Consider the following 16,808-nt stretch of genomic DNA (forward strand, 5'->3'; position numbering starts at 1 on the left):
TCAGTCAGTGCTCTGTGGTACAGCTGTACCATCGAAATGCTGGACCCCAACTTGTACCCTCCACCTCCCAAACTTTGCTTTGCCTTAGTCTCAGTCTCTCTATCACAAGCCACTGACAGAAAGACATGATGTGCACTGCATGCCTGGAGATGTAACGCTCGGTGTGAAGTGAGCAGTTTCACTCGGTAGGAGCTTTGCCAGGCACAGCCCTGATGCGGGGCCCAGCTGTCCCTCCACGGGGCTCAGATCCCACCACGCGTGGGACCGTCAGCACTGCTCACTCCCTCCATCCCTCCCTCCTTCCCTCCATTTCTCCCTCCCATCTTTGCTGACCCTCCCACCTTTTTACCCTCCATTCTCTCTCTTTTACCCTCCCTCCCTCCCTCCCTGAGAGGCTCCACTTATTTCTGTGTCGTGTTTCCCCATCGCTGTGGAGCGTTTTCTCTGCAGCCTGGAAGCATCCAACTCTTCCCTCCGCTCGAAGTTAATCATCTGCTTGTCATTAACCTGTGCCCTCCCACTCAGCGCTGTAGCTTTAACACGGGCTGTGGCAAGCGGGAGGGAGAACAAGCAGTGCCAGGCCCGGCCCCGAAGCCGTTGCGGAGCCCTCCCTGCTGCCCGGTCAAGTCGGACATGGGGAGCTGCCGCCTCCCCGCAGCCCTCCTGGCCGCTGCCCTCGCATCCCTCCTGCCGCCCCCCGCTGCACCTTCGGCCCCCCGCAAGCTCCTGTTGTTCCTGCTCGATGGCTTTCGCTTCGACTACATCGACGACAGCGAGCTGGAGGGGCTGCCGGGCTTTCGGGACATCGTGAACATGGGGGTGAAGGTGGATTACATGACGCCAGACTTCCCCAGCCTCTCCTACCCAAATTACTACACGCTGATGACGGGTGAGTACTTGCATTTCTGTGCTGTGATGCTCCTCAGAGCTCCCAGCTCGCTGTGACTTCTTCCTCCAAAGACAATGTAAAAATATCACAAGCGGTGCTTTTAGCTGGGAGTTTAAAAGCACTGTGGCATTACAGCTCAGTAGTGCCTGTCTGAAACCTGCTCTGAACTTGGAAATGTCACTTGGAGCTGACTGTTGGAGTTTGCCTTTGCTCTCCCAAGGTGCTGCCATGTCCCTATCAGCTGCCACCACCAACAGCACAGACATCCAGGGCTCCCTGGTGGGACCACTGATGGGGGCTACTGCACATGGAATGTAAAAAGAAGCGGAAAAGGCATGGAAAAGTAATACAGAGCCTGCTCAGAGCCTTTCCAGTTAATAAAAAGGCATGTAAACTGAGGGTGGCCAAGAAAAGAACTTACATTCAGTCAGCAGGTCTGGTTTGGCAAATTCAGTGTTAAATTTCTTCTTAAACTACACAGACTTTCTGCTTTCACAGGTCCCTATCTTAACTTTGCCCTAAGAAATTGTACCTGTAACAATCTGAAATAGCCGAATAGGAAAACACTGACGATTTTTTGCTTTTCCTCCCTTACAGTATTTTTGAATGCCCAGGAGAGGCTTTCAGAAACTTCAAAAAGCCTCTCCTGGGCATTCAAAAACTGGAGAGGGTAGTCATGGGTTTCATGGTGCTGACTTGCTTTTAGTCTAAGTGGAGTGACCTGGTTATAGTGACACTATGAAGGTGCACGGAGTATAGCTGGGCCATTTTCATCAGAGGCACGCTGGAAACAATAGTTAAATAAAAACAGAAAAGTTTTCCTGGAGTTTCCAATTGGATTTTTATCTGGATAATAATTTATCTGGAATTATTCACCAATCATGTGGAAGTGTGAGAAAATCCATCCTCTCCTAAGATACGTGGCATCTTTGCTGTCCTTGGAACAATACAATGCACAGCAGTCCATATACTGCTTGCTGGGAAAGCAAATAGATGCCATTGTAAGACAAAAATCTGACATCAGTTGTGCCCAGCTTGTTTTGAAACTGCTTAACCCCTTCCTCCCTCCCTCTCTCTCAAGAGAAATGCCTTTCTCTTGCTCATCTCTGAACAGAATCAAGTACAAAATCACCACAGGGATTTTTCATGACTTGGTGCAAATCCATCAATGCAGAGCAAATGTCATGATTGAAAACAGAGATGTCATTTCACCCCAGACCATGTTCTTCACGTGTACTTAGGCAGACAGGTTTAGCACTCCATGTGTGTAAAAAAAGCCTTTGGATTAAGTTGTTAAAGAGAAGAGGAAAAGTGACTGCTTTCACTCATTACCACATTTAACCATCACTCCTAGTAAGTGTGTGTGCGTAGAATGTAGTCAGCGTAGTCTGCAATCAGCCTTTCAGGGAGTTTTGAAAAAATCCTATTTTGTACTCAAAAAAGAGGGAGTTTTGGTTTAGATGATGAAACACCACTGATGGACTTCTTACATTTTTAGAATATCAATGTTTCCACACCCCAGCTTGAGGCAATGAGACAATCTATGAGATCAAACTCAACTCCTCTTGCAAGTCTCCTGACCTTCGTGATGAGGATGTCAATGCAAATACAACTTAACTGCAAAGAACTATTCACCTTCCTAACATATGAATCACAGAAGCGTTAAATAGGTCAGGAGCCAACTGAGGACCAAGTTAGGTGATGACCCTGTCCAAAGGAAGATCCAAGGCTGCACTTGAGCCCTTGGGGTGTTAGTGAACCCTGTGACACTGTCCTGGCATGACAGCATAGAAGATCCCATAGGTGCACTGTTCTTACCCCCAGTGCTGTGGTGCAGTCACCACAGAAAGGAGGTGTCATGTTTTAGGTGATGGTGGGGTTAGGAGTGTGGGGCACACAGTAGACATAGCATTAGCTGTGTTCAGCCTGTGCATGTTTGATTTGCAAAGCTGGGACAGCTTTTGGAGAAAGCACAGCATGGCAGCGTGACATGAGCATCGTGCTGTGGTGACCTGCTTAGGGACTGGCAAGTTACCATCTCCCTATTGCTGCTGCAAGGGTGTGGGAAAGCTTAACATCACATCTCAGCAGTCATGCATCTCTTCTGTGGGACACACACACTCATGACTATAACTGCTTTTGCTTCCATTTGCAACTGGGATGTGTGGGACTTAAATGCTGCCAGTTTCTTGTGGGAAATCGGTGACTACAAGCTATTCTTCATGTCTTGTCCTACACTGCTGCTTAAAGAGCTGTTAGGAAACTCAAGTTTTAACCTCCAAATTGCAGTATTTTAGCATTTGTGAATGCGGTTTCACAGTATATTGGCTTTTTTTCCAGCTAAATAAGCTTAACAAATATATGGCCACATGTGCCCATTCCCACCCCTGTCTTGCTCATTATATCCCAACTGCTTTCTCAGATCCCTTCTTTTTCTGCTCATTCACAAGGTATTATGGCCCCACATTCATATAGGAGTGAGCATGGCTGCACATGCTAGGACAGAGGACTCTGCTCCTCAGACATGGCTGCACACACTAGGGCAGACGGTGCCCAACTGTTTTCATTAGCCCTGTCAGAACGTAGATTTCCTCTGCAAGGGGCAGCTAGCAAGCAGTAGCATGCAGTGCAGTTGCCCAGTTATCTGCCAGGCCTTCTAGTCGTTCCATTTTACTTACTGATGGTTTAAAGAGAGCTGAATTTAATATTCATGAGAAATAGCAAGTTTACCAAGATTTTCAAAGCTATAACCAAATAGATGCAACCATAACTGATGACCAAGAGCCATGTATCTAAAAACAACTCACTGATGTATGCTAATGTGAAGCATACCCTGTTTTGCAGAGACTAAAAGCTAGGCAACACTCAGGCACAGTGGGAGGAATAGGGCCCAACCTAGGTAAACTGGATAAATTTTGGAGGGGAAGCAAAGGGAGGGAGGTGACTTGCCTGTGGTCATGCAGTGCTGCAGGGCCATGGAACAGCTCTCCATAGGTCACCCTCCTACCTAAACTTGCCACTGCTGTCAGCCAATGAGAGGATGTTTGCCAGAGCTTCCCTGACTGATGCAAAAAGCCTCAGCCCAAAACCTGGCGCCTGCCCTTGGGCTTTCATCTACATCTACAGCAATTATAAGAACTAAACCCAGAGCATAAAAACAAGACAAATGCTAATGGTTTGGCTTCTTCATTTAAAGTCACCAGTGATTCAGAGCTTAGGGGGAAGCTCCAGTCTCCCTGCAAGCCAGGGCATGCAACATGACCTGCTGTTAGAAGGATCAAAACAGTCACTGCTGGAGCAAAGGGATCTTGCTGATGTACAACTGGAGAATTTGTTTTGTTACGGAGATCTGGTGGTGTGCAGGGTAGTCCAAGGATGTATTGGCTTAAAATCCAACTCCTTAAAAAGCAGTCTTCTCTAACAACTTCATTCATGCCGTGTTTCACAGTCTTGGCTTCCACAGAGGCGTAAGGACTGGTTCTCAGGTGGTGGGGTTGTTTTCTGAGCTGCTAGACTGAATCCTACCTGCTGTCCTAGCTTTCTGTGCTCCAGTTATGATATTGCAGTTGTTGACCTGAAAAGCATGATATAAAATGGTGAATTAGGTAAAAGGAGCTGTTGCTGCTGACACGTATTTGAGAGAACTTTGTGGGGCTTGACATGAGCTTGGCATGGGAGAGAAGCAGGAGTCCAAACACATGTATCCCAAAAGGCTCATTTAATCACACCATGTTCTGTTTGTTTTGTGTAGAAAGGAATTAAGACCACAAGCCACCTCTGGCTGTTGTCCTGTGGGGAGCTTTTAATTCTTCTCTTTTCCTGTCGTGGTCTGGTTCTGCAGGGAGCTCTCATACCAAGCTCAATGGCAAGTCTGTGGTCTCCCCTATAACTGCCGCAAGCACGAGTTATTGCTCCAGAGCCCTTCATGCAATAGCTCTCAAGAAAAGCCACTCACACTGAGGGGTTTGGGTCTTCCTCGCCTGCCAACCCATGGGCACTGGGGGAGTGCTGGGGCACCCCCTGCATCCTAGCTCCCCTGAAGTCCCCTCAGCTCAGGGTACGCAGGGGCCTCTCACATTTCCAGCCCCAGCCAGCATAAACACGAGCAGAAGGCATCACATCTGAGCTGGAAACCCAGGAGGATTTATTTTCCAAGATCCTAACAACACATGAAGTCTTCTCTGGCAGGTCCTCCACGAGGATGTGCCAGCCACCTGGTCAGCTGTATTTCTCTTGGCCTCCATGGGAAGCAGAGGGAGTCCCTGTTCACAGCAGTGAGTGAGGAGCTGCTCAGAGAGGAGCCAGCGAGGGGCCTCCGTGTCCCTTTTTGGACAGGAGCTGATCTTAAATACCTGGCAGAGAGGCTGTGAGGTCCCATGAAGCTTGTGGGATGGAGGAGGAGTTTGAACCAAGGATGTTTCAGTCTCCTGCAACCAAGGTGTGGGCTCAGCCCTGCATGTACAATCGCCTTCTCTGCACAGCAGGAGGGAGAGGGGCAACAGGTCCCAGAGATGGGTGATGGTCAACGTCTACTCTGCCAGACTGAAGGTTTTACCCATATTCTGTGTTTCTACCATCCTTGCTGCACTCCTTGTTCTCAGTGTTGCTATATTTGACTCCTGAGGGGCTTTGGTATATGATGTTGTGGTCTGATACATAGCCAGACTGCTTCTGCCTACCCCTGAGCACAGCAAATCCCTATGTACGCCACACCCCATTTATTCCATACTTTCCGGGAGCAAATGTCCTTTGGGCTTCCATCCCTGGAATCCTCTGGGCTCTGGCTGACGTGCACTAGTACATTTTTCACTGTTTGCTGTGAGGGCTCTCCTCTCTCACAGTACAGCGTCTCCACTCTCTGTCCACTTGGTACCCACAGGAAGCCCAGCCTAGTGATGGCTCTATTGGATGCCTCTTTTCAGCTGCCAAGTTAACAGTATCCAGACTCCAGCCTAGTCCAGGAAAGGATGCTGATAGTTTCTGTTTAGCAGTTAAGCAAGTTTTTAATTACATAAATAATGCCTGCATTTTGTCTGAGGTATGAAAAAATGGAGGGATAGCAGTACAACAGGGAAATTCATTATCTGTACACATGAACTGAAACTACCTCAACTTCACTGTCCAAGCCAAGAAAAAAGCCAGAAGGAGGCAGAGAGCATTATGAGGGAATAAGATACTTTCTTTTTGCTCATCTTTTAACCACCAGAGTTGCCAGCAGCAGCAAAGCTTTAAAAGGTTCTGTTTGTGACATACAGTTTTAAAATCAGTAGTCTCTTTTTCTTCTTGGATTCAGCAGCTTTTCATTTCTGAAATGAAAAGAACATGAACAACAGGAAGCAAAAGAGCATGAAAAAGTCTGTGGTAATACTGGCAGGGAAGGGGTATTGTCCTACCAAGGACAGGCTGGAGAAGAGAGTGGGAACTGGGAGGGTGTTTCATTTTCACATTCTTCATCCCACTCTGTTTACTTGCTGCCCACAGAAAGGCTGCAATGCCAAGTGCCAAAATTTTCCTCTTTCACACATACACAAAATGCTGTAAAAATCTGTGTTTGCTTTCTACCACTGAAAAAATGGAAACACTTTCAAAGTGGAGAACAGAAAGTTTTCTCTAACACAAGTTCATCTGCTACAAATTGAAGCACAGTGTTTTTTCCTTCTTACTAGCTGCAGCCTCACAGCTCACAACTAGCATACCTGCTACCAGCTGTTAGGGACAATAAGTGGATATTCACATACCAAGGTATTTCTCTGCCCAGAGCTGAAGTCACAGCTGATGAGCAGAAAACTGCCAGAGGCTCTCACCCTCTCTAATGGTGCAGAGAGCAGCTGTGCCCATCGTTTTGTTCAGACCTTCTGTAGTGCTTGGAGCTCTGCTGCCCTTGAGCTGTACCCAGCTGTGAGCAGTCTGGGGTCCCAGCATGATCCCTCTGCCCACCAGTGCCACTTGGTTCAGTAGACCCACTGTCAGCCCAGAGCACTGCTCTCCAGAGACATAAAACCTGCTTTCCTGCACAAGTAAGCATCTGCAAAGCCTAACCTGTATAGAATCATAGAATAGTTCGGGTTGGAAAGGACCTTAACATCATCTAGCTCCAACCCCCCTGCCCTGGGGAGGGACACCTCACACTAAACCATCTCACCCAGGCTTCATCCAACCTGGCCTTGAACACCACCAGGGATGGAGCATTCACAACCTCCCTGGGCAACCCATTCCACTGCCTCACCACCCTAACAGGAAAGAATTTCTTCCTTATATCCAATCTAAGCTTCCCCTGTTCAAGTTTTAACCCGTTACCCCTCGTCGTGTCACTACAGTCCCTAATGAAGAGTCCATCCCCAGCATCCCTATAGGCCCCCTTCAGATACTGGAAGGCTGCTATGAGGTCTCCATGCAGCCTTCTCTTCTCCAGCCTGAACAGCCCCAGCTTTCTCAGCCTATCTTCATTTTTGTGCACCCCAGCCCCATTATGAAAGCACTGAATTAGTTTCATGCTCTTGTTAAATGAATCTGCTTCAGGAAAAAAATAAAGTCATGCTGTGTATAGTAGAATATTTTCTGTGCCTTTTGGTGTGATCCTAGTTGGATGCAGTGGCTTGCCTGACATACATAGGCTAAGGTGTTTCTGCTTTGGATCTGTGTATTATTGGAGGTCATAAAAAATTGTAAAGACTTGCCAGCAACCTCTTCTGGGAACATAAATGTCCATACACATCTTGCAAGTACTATGTTGCTTGGGGTGCTGCAGATGGCAGGGCCACTTTGCCCAGACCAGGACTCCCCACTGAATTCTCATGAGCCCTAGCCTTCTTCAGGCCACTTAAGGATGAGCACATGGGGTTTGTTTGTTGTTTTTTTTAATTGTCGTCTTCCTTTTCAAAGCAGGCAGATGAGATCCAGCAGGGTAAGAGCAGAGTAGGGCATATACGAAGCAGGCAGAGCTGGGCCCTTCAGGATGCTCTGCTCACAGCAGGCTGGGCTCAGTCCTTGGGGCGGCAGCACCACCATACCAGCTCTGAAGTGCGAATACGGTGCTGGTGACTTTAAAATCCTACTCTCTTTCTCCTCATGGCAGGCTGCAGGAGCAAAGCATTTCCCAGGGCAAGTCATCCAGCAGGTCTTGAGGGGGTTTAGAAGTGGGGTGAGGAGCAGATAAATGAGCCAGTCTGGGTCAGCATTTAGGTGGTGCTTCATGGGAATAGCAGAGGAAAGATGTTGTAGGGAGGGGAAGAAGGGGAGAAAGGGAACTGCATGTCTCACTTGGGCTGTTAAAACCTACCTACCTTAGAGCATGCAGCAGTTTATGTAGAGGAACTTAACCCTTCCACAGCCCATATGTTTATCCTTAGATGGACACCATGCTGGTACCTTTACTGTGTTGCCTAATTATACACACTGTGGGTTCTCTGGTAAATCTGATTTGCTCAGTGCAGAGATGGTTTCCCTCTGTTTTGTTGCCTGATGCACCAGGTGTAGCACTGAGCATCTGTCACACACATCCTCACTTTTTAAGAAAAGATCATTGAGTGTCTCAGAAGAGTATTTTCTCTTGTAGGTTTAGGCACGGATGGTATATGGTCCCTATGTGATATATCATGCCTACTAGTGATCCTACATGCTGTCCCTGCAGTCAGTGAAAGACCACCAAAGAAAGAAGAGGTCATTCCCGTAGCAAATGCTACAGGAGTACTCACTTATATGGTCAATGTAGGGTTCATAACATTCAGTGTTACTGTGCTGCTATTGTGGGTGGCCAAGAGGCTGCATGGGTTTTTTTTGTTTTTTTGCTGGTTTGTTTTTTTTTTCTTATTTCATCTTGGGCTTACATAGATTGATTTGAATGCTGACAAAAGTGCATGGAGACATGGGAATGTGCTCTGGACAAAGCCAATGTTGTAAGAAGTGGAGCATCTAAGTAAGCTGTAGCATGCAGATTTGCAAATGCTTTTGCTGGCTCTCTTCCAGAAGGATACAGCAGTTATCACATTCCTGGAAACCATACCCTCTTTGTTTTCCTCAGTTGCTTGAGGAAGGGATGCTTTTTACTACAATTGCAGAGAGTTTAAATGATGATATCTGTATGCTGAAATTGCTTTTTACCCTGTTTCTACTTTTGAGACTCTTGATGTTTGATTACCATGGAAAGCTGCAGTAATGGAAGCAATAATAAATTCAACATGTTACAGTGACTAACACCAGGTTGCTATTTTGATAATCATTAAAAAGAAGATCACCAAAGGTCATTTTCTCAGCCTGGAGAAAATAAGTTACAACAGGGGATTTAAAGAACTGGAGTTGTACAAGTGAGCCAAAAGAAATTTGCTAAGCGACCTTAATTCTGTGTCTGAGTGTCTCTGGGGGGCAGAAATGCCAGTTATTGCAGGGCTTTTTAATCTAGGGAGCAAGGTATAGAATAGCCGTGGTTGAAGGTTAACAAAGGTCAAAAACAAAATTAGAGACCAGGCATACTTTTTGTACAGTGTTACTGATGATAAATATTGGGATGAGCAGCCCAAGGATGAGGTTGATGAGCTGGTTGTCAGTGTATTCCAAGGAAGTCCAGGGTCTTTCTGGGACACAGGCTTCAAGGCAAGCAGACGTGAATGGCTCCAGGCAGCATTAAATGGTCACGTCTTTTGGTCTGTCTGCTCATCTGAAATTCCCTTCTGGCCCTGTGAACCAGCAACGTTTGCAATGAAAACTGATACCTTATCATCTCCTATATGGGGGACATCTTCTTTAGTACACAAAAAAAGAGAGTTGGAGTCCATAGAGGAATGAACTTGTCTGATGTGAAGATTAGAAGAATACTATCCTCTGTAATAGTGCACACAGTTCATTAAACATCCCAACAACACTGCAATCTCTGTTCTGTTCCTTAAAGGGGTGGACAAACTGACAGCAGACCTTAGATCCCATACAGAGCTCACACTGGTAACAACAAGTTTGTTGTTCTATATGAAGAGTACACTGTACATCGTACACAGACGTGACCTAACAGCTTCAGCGCTGACCTGCAGGTTTCCCAGGCTGACACCAGTTGCCTGCCTGTAGTTTAGCAGGTTGATATGTGCTCAGGAATATGTGGATTTCAAGATGCTGAAGAGATGGGGTTGCCCTTTCAGTAGGAAGGCTGCATTTTTGATGCACTGTAGAGGCTTTCTTTTGAAACTAGCTGTTTTGAGACTTACAGTGAAGAAAGCACTTGGCAGGCTAAAAGAGGACAGATTACTGCCCATTCAATCCACCATTTCTCCTATATTAAGCTTGTTTGGTTTAATATGGTACGTAGTGACTGCCGCAACTCGAGACTGCTTTTGTCCGCTGGGGAGGAGGAAATGTTTTACAATGTTGAAATACCTCATAGTAGTGAAGGATAGTTCAAAATCCATTTCAAGGTCACATGTACCCAAAGTATACAGAGTCCTCTGCTTAAAATGATGCCTTCTTAAATCAAGCATACCAGGGTTATTTCAGGTCTGATCACTGTGCTGAGTCTCACAATAATCAAAGCCTGTTATCTGGATCCTTGCAGTATCATGACTCACCAGCTAATGATGACAGTGTCTCACACGCACATCAGCGGTTGCTTTTTAAGATATGGAAATCATGAACTCCCCATACAACTCAATCTTCAACATTTCTTTTCCTATTTTTGTTAATTCACCTGAAGCTTAGCTCTTAAAATACAGATTCTCTTCTGACAATGACAAGAGGTGGAAGACGTCTCTCTGCTATTATATACTAGTTTCTTGCAATATAAAGTTGACCAAGGCCCTCCATGAGGCTGAAGGGCTGAAAATGTCTGGTGAAATGTTTGCTGTCTCCACAAGCAAGAACGAAGTGTGCTCCTTTAAAATAAAAAACAACAACAAAAAACAGCAACAAATACAACAACAAAATAAAAGTCATATATAAATGTTTTAGCCTAGGTTTTGCTTGTTTGTGGAAAACCAGCTTTTCAGCTGATTTGCTGATGTAGCAGTGGTAGCAGTGCTGGTGCTGGTGACATCTTTCTGCTGGAGAACAACAACCTGATTGTGCTGTCTTTTTCTCCACCCCCAAAGGTCGCCACTGCGAGGTCCATCAGATGATTGGAAACTACATGTGGGACCAAAAAGCAAATGTATCTTTTGACATTGGTGTGAATAAAGAGAGCCTGCTTCCTCTCTGGTGGAATGGATCGGAGCCTTTGTGGGTCACAATGATGAAAGAAAAAAAGAATGTTTCCATGTACTACTGGCCAGGTTAGTACATCAAAAATTGCTACCATCTTAACTGTGCATGTTTACATCTAAGCACTCCAACACGCTGTAGGATGGCTTTTTAATACAGTTCTGATATACAGACAAGAATTACAAGTGCTTTACTAAGCAGCCAGGGGGGACCTTATCAGTCTCTACAACTACCTGGAAGGAGGTTGCAGTGAGGTGGCGGTTGGTCTCTTCTCCCACATGACAAGGGGAAACTGCCTCAAGCTGCTCCATTGGAGGTTTAGATGGGATATTAGGAAACATTTCTTCACTGAGAGGGTGCTCAGGCATTGGAACAGGCTGCCCAGGGCAGTGGCGGAGTCACCGTCCCTGGAAGTGTTCAAAAACCATGTAGATTTGGCCCTCGGTGACATGGGTTAGTGGTGACCTTGGCAGTGCTGGGGAATGGTTGGACTTGATGATCTTGAAGGTCTTTTCCAACCTAGATCATTCTATGGTTCTATGATTACCTTCAGGAACTGGCTTGTGGAGCATCCCCTCCTCCACCAGTCATCATGTAGAACACACCCTCTTTCATCATTAGTTAGATGAGGTCCCAGTTGCTGTGAGTCTGATCTATTCATTTAAAGAGACTTGGCCTTTCCATTCCTCATTTGTTGGATATTGGACCACTGAAATCACTAGGGATGTATAAGAACAAGTCTTTTTTAACAAATGGGACTATACCCTTAGGGAAATACCGCATAGAAATAAATGTGGCAGCTGTGCAGCCAGACCAAACCCTTTGCAAGGTACCCAGATTCTCAACTTTCTGACCTTTTAACCCTGCTATCTAAGCAGTATGCAAATATCCTCATGTGTGCAACTGCAGGCTATAGGACCACACGTTGGAAGAGCTGCACTGAACACAGCCAGTGCCAGCGTGTAGGGATGGGGCAGCTGACTCACACCATGGGCTCCCGGCCAACTCATCTCCACATCCCAGCGCACGTGTGCCTGGTCATGGTCTTTCCATGCAATGTAGCTAATGGCATCCCACAAAAAAGGCCACAGTTCTTAGGAAAGGGAAGAAAGAGCGTACCAAGATGACAAAGACTCAAAAGTCATCCAGAGTGTTTCTACAGTACTGAAGAGCAAGAAGGATCTCAGCGTAACACTATTGTCTTATGGACTCAAAGGTAGTCTAAAAGACTAAAGATGCAGACTAGATAGAGAATGACAAAATCATGGAATGGTTTGGTTTGGAAGGGACCTTAAAGATCATCCAGTTCCAACCCCCTGCCACAGGCAGGGACACCTTCCAGTAGACCAGGTTGTGCAAAGCCCTGTCCAATCTGGCTTTGAGCACTTCCAGGGATGGGACATCCACAGCCTCTCTGGGCAACCTGTGCCAGCGCCTCACCACCCTCACAGTAAATAGTTTCTTCCTAATATCTAATCTAAATCTCCCCTCTTTCAGTTTAAAGCCATTCTCCCTTGTCCTCTCACTGCATGCTCTTGTACAAGGTCCCTTTCCAGATTTCTTGTAGGCCCTCTTTAGGCACTGGAAGCTGCTCTAAGGTCTCCCCAGAGCCTTCTCTTCTCCAAGCTGAACAAGCTCAGCTCTCTCAGCCTGTCTCCGTAGGAGAGGTGCTTCAGCCCTCTGATCATTGTCATGGCCCTCCTCTGGACTCGGTCAAGCAACTCTGCATCCCTCTTGTGCAGAAGAAGAGGTATGTGGTACTGTGGTTATTTCCCAAAGTATGACACGTACCAATGACAAGCACACTTCTGTCTCCCAGAACTTGCTCTGCTGCTGCGCTTCTTGGCCAGTGATGCATGAGAAGTGGTCTTGCGCTATCCCAGTGCTTGTGTTGCAAGCAGGGAGAGCTGGAATGGGGCAGCTGCTGATGGGGCAGCAAGGCTGGAGCCCTTCCAAGCACAGGCTGCTGTGCACAGCCAAAAACCCTCTGAGAAATGAAGCCAAGGGAAGAGCAGAGCTCACTCCCACTCCAAGCTTGCACTGGACAATGGAGCCAGAAAGCACCAGGGCAGGAGTGGTGCCTTGGAGGTGCTAGAGTAGTGGGCAAGAACCAAGCCCTAAGGGCTCAGGGAGCCCTGACAAGGATCAGTGCTCAATGCTACGGAGGACAAGCAGCAACCTCTGGGGGCTACACTGGGGTCACCCTTGAAGTCTAGAGAGCTGCCTCCCCCTCAATGCCTGGCACGAGGGCCACCTGCATGGAGCAGGGGCAGCAGATCCCTGGCCACAATAGCCCAGAGGAGCCCTTGCAAGGGGCTGTGCTCAGTGTTGCAGAGGAAGGCAAAAAAACCCCAGGTACACTTGCTAGTTCACCGTGGGGGAAAAAAGGCCTTCCTGCCCCCAGCTGCAGGGCACAAAGGGCCATCTTTGTGGCCCCCTTTGTGGCCCCCTTTGTGGTGCATGAGCAGCAGGCAGTAACCCAGCCAGAATGTACCATGGGAGCCCTTATAAATGGTCCTGTTCAATGCTGTAGAGGAAGGCAGCCCTCAAAAGAAAGCTGCCTCTTACTGGAGGTCACCCAAGTGACCTAATAGCAGTGCTAATAGCAGGATATAGAAACTATACAAGAATGTAGAAATTCTTCTAAAGATTCACAAAAATACCTGTTTCTATAGACTATTCATCTTTAACTACTAGTGGAACTGCACTCAATAGATATAATTATGTACTGAATAGATGTAACAGTCTACAAAGAGCTACTGAAATCCAAATGAACAGTATTGCTTTCCATTAAATTCCTTTGGACTTTACCTAGCTCCTTCATGTTGCCCTTTGAGCAGTGTCTCCCAGGGAGAAGACATGTGAGGTCTATGTGTGTATCCCTGCAGACATATATATAACCTTTACACTTACCTGTCTGCTATTTCCAGTAGAAAATCGCAAGGGACAATAAAACCTTCTTTTTCCCAGCGTTAATATTGCCAGTGCATGCATTGACTTTCTCGTGACACAGAGGCGGATTTTTTTGCATGGATCAGGTATTTTAGCTGTGAACTGTGATGTGTACATCTGTCAATTATTTATCTGCAATAGATGACCTTTGGCAAAGTCCTCAGTGTCTCAGTTCAGCAAACACTTAAGCATATGCTTATTTTAAAGGTGTTCATGGTCTCAAAGGGCACATTGGCCATAACACAGTAAGGCAGAGAGCAGGAACCAGGGTGAAATGCAGAACAGCTGAATTAAGCACAGGGCAGTTGAACTGTAGTAGGACTCCAGGTTTAACTGGAGTAAACAGAAGTCACCCCAAATGTAATAGTATTTATTACTTTTTCCCTATATGGCTGTTTTGAGCTATTTTCTAGTTCCATGGTAAGAATGTTATCCTTTCTAAAACATCTATGTCTATTATTTTAAAGCTTTAATTCTGAACTAGGCATTTGAATGGGCAGCAATGCCAAACAAAATCATGGAAAAAAGTAAGAGCTTGATAGCCAAGGTGGGTAGGGGTCCTATAGACATTTGCACTGCTTATGATCTGCTATTAGTGATTAACTTTTCCAATCTGAGGATATACTGCTGCTTAGTAAAGACAAATATCAGATCAGGAAAAGTCTGGGAAACTCTTAATAGGAACAGCAATGTACAGCCAAATTCATTACACTTTAGTCTGGAAGATGCTATTTTCTCTTTAATCAGTGGTAAAGGCAAATGAGACCAATCAAATGTAGCAGGAATGCATTGTGAATGCCAGAGAGCTGATTCCCGAGGTTAACTTACACTGCTGCCATTTCCTTCAAAGAACCAAGTTCCAAGCTTTGTAAAGTCTGAAGCCAAAATCTGCTACTTCATATTCTTCCCTATGTTCCTTGCTCACACATAGTCAGTGCTTAAAGGAAGAAAATCCAGACCCTAGCAAACAGGGACACAGAGCAGGAGAGCTGTCAGATGCAAACACCCATCCATCACAGCTTTTTCTGTGAGCCAAACATAAACAGAACAAAGATAACTCATGGGCAAGTATTCATCTGGGCTCTCCTGCCACTAGAAGCGGTGGAGCCGAAATATTACCATGCTAGTGGTTCCAGCCACTGCTTCTGCCAAAATATAAGCACTTGTAGGGATATTTTTCTCTTTTCTTCATGGTGTTTATTATGTACTTTCTGCTTTTCAAAGCATTCCTGGGGGAAAATGTCATGTATCCTCTGTCTGCTTGATGGCGAAGTAAAACACAGCTAACAACTGGTGAACTGCCCAAGTTGCCTGTCTGAAGCACTGCCACTACAGTGGATAGAGAAGCCCCAGGGGAGTGCAAGAGCTTCCCAGCAGTACCACCAAAGTCAAAGCTTTATAGTGCTCTTCATGCTCACCCTGGTGGGTGATGACACCCAGGACCCTCCAGTTCCCTCATTCTCCAGCAGCCTATGCAACTGCTTCAGCTGAAGTGCAGTGACATCTTTTCTAAACACTGAAATAAAAGAAGGGGGTGGGGAGAAAGTCTCTAAATGCAACTTTTTGTCATTTAACACAACATTTACCAGACCATGGAGCTAGCCTGGAAAGTTTTCAAAACCCTCTGTTATGACATGAAGTGTCCAACTGTTAAATCAATGTTTAGAAATGCAATTTAAAGTTGGCAGAGGTTCAGGTCTCCGTGTCAGATAGATAAAGAGGAGCCTATATATCACTGTGAAAGAAGTCCTTATTCTTGCTCCAGTAGTTCAGGTTTTAAAATAAAGGTCTAGCATCATACAAAACTGTGCAGAAAGCTATCTAATGCAGCATCTTATTAAATATAGCTCATCTATTTGTAGTTTAATCAAGAAAAACTTAACAATCCCTTTGTCTGGCTCCAAGTATTTTTAAATTTCCTCTCTTATAATATTTAAATGAGAAAATTTACCACCTGTCCTGGCCTCTACCAAAAAGGAATTTAAATACTAAAGGATCTCCATGGTCAGTATTACGGAACTGTAACAAGCCTTAACATCAAAAATCCAATTCCAAGTTCTATTCATCACAGAGTTCTTGGTATCTAAGAAGCCTGAATTTTCAATGTTACTGCCAATGAACTACACACTCAAAGACCAATATTTAGGAGCCAAAATGATTTCTAATTGTTGCTGTCTCTGCGGACTTCTATGTCATGCTCATCACTTTACAATCTAGAAATAGCAAAGATTTCTCAGCAACTAAAATATCTCACATCCCCAAGAGGTTAATGCTTCTACTTAAAATTATCTTATGAGTAATTCTGAGGAACGTTATCTGAGAAAATTATAATATGATGTAAGTATCTTAAGAGAAAAAAAGACGCAAAATCATCATATTAGTCACTGGCTATGAGCAAGCACCCATCCAAACTAAAATACTAGGTGTTTCCAATGCATTTTGAAAAGTGTTCCTTAAGTTCTTGCCTGCCTTTGAAGCTAAGCTTTTCCCAGACTCAAGCGTTGGAGGAGAAATTGGCTCAGAAGTTCCAGTTCAGTCCTGAAATAAAGCTCATAGAGGACTACTGCATCACCTCTTGCATCTGAGGTAGCTGAAAGCCCACGTGTTCCTGCAGGTAGCACCCAGGACATCACGCAGAAGATTGAAGCTACACACACTCAGGGTTGGGGGCAAAGGCTTCTTCTCCTGGAGATGATTTCAGATGGTTCATGGAATACATTTTAATGATGATTTGGTTAGGTAGAACCTGGGACCTGTTTCTGTTGGACAACATAACTTTCTGAAGGTGCTG

General features: G+C 45.6%; 1 protein-coding gene across 1 annotated transcript in view; it reads left to right on the plus strand.

The window, feature by feature from the left end:
* The first annotated feature begins 444 nt into the window (after positions 1-444).
* Positions 445-16,808, plus strand: part of ENPP6 (ectonucleotide pyrophosphatase/phosphodiesterase 6) — a 34,379-nt gene continuing 18,015 nt past the window's right edge. Inside the window, exons 1-2 of the mRNA XM_061474264.1 lie at positions 445-889; positions 10,957-11,136. Coding sequence (XP_061330248.1) covers positions 634-889; positions 10,957-11,136 — 436 coding nt within the window. The 5' untranslated portion in view covers positions 445-633. The remainder of the gene's footprint in view (positions 890-10,956; positions 11,137-16,808) is intronic.

Source organism: Pezoporus flaviventris, unplaced genomic scaffold, assembly GCF_033815535.1.
Source record: "Pezoporus flaviventris isolate CSIRO_AGI_PZ_B2104156 unplaced genomic scaffold, CSIRO_AGI_Pfla_v1 ptg000002l, whole genome shotgun sequence".
NCBI lineage: Eukaryota > Metazoa > Chordata > Aves > Psittaciformes > Psittacidae > Pezoporus > Pezoporus flaviventris.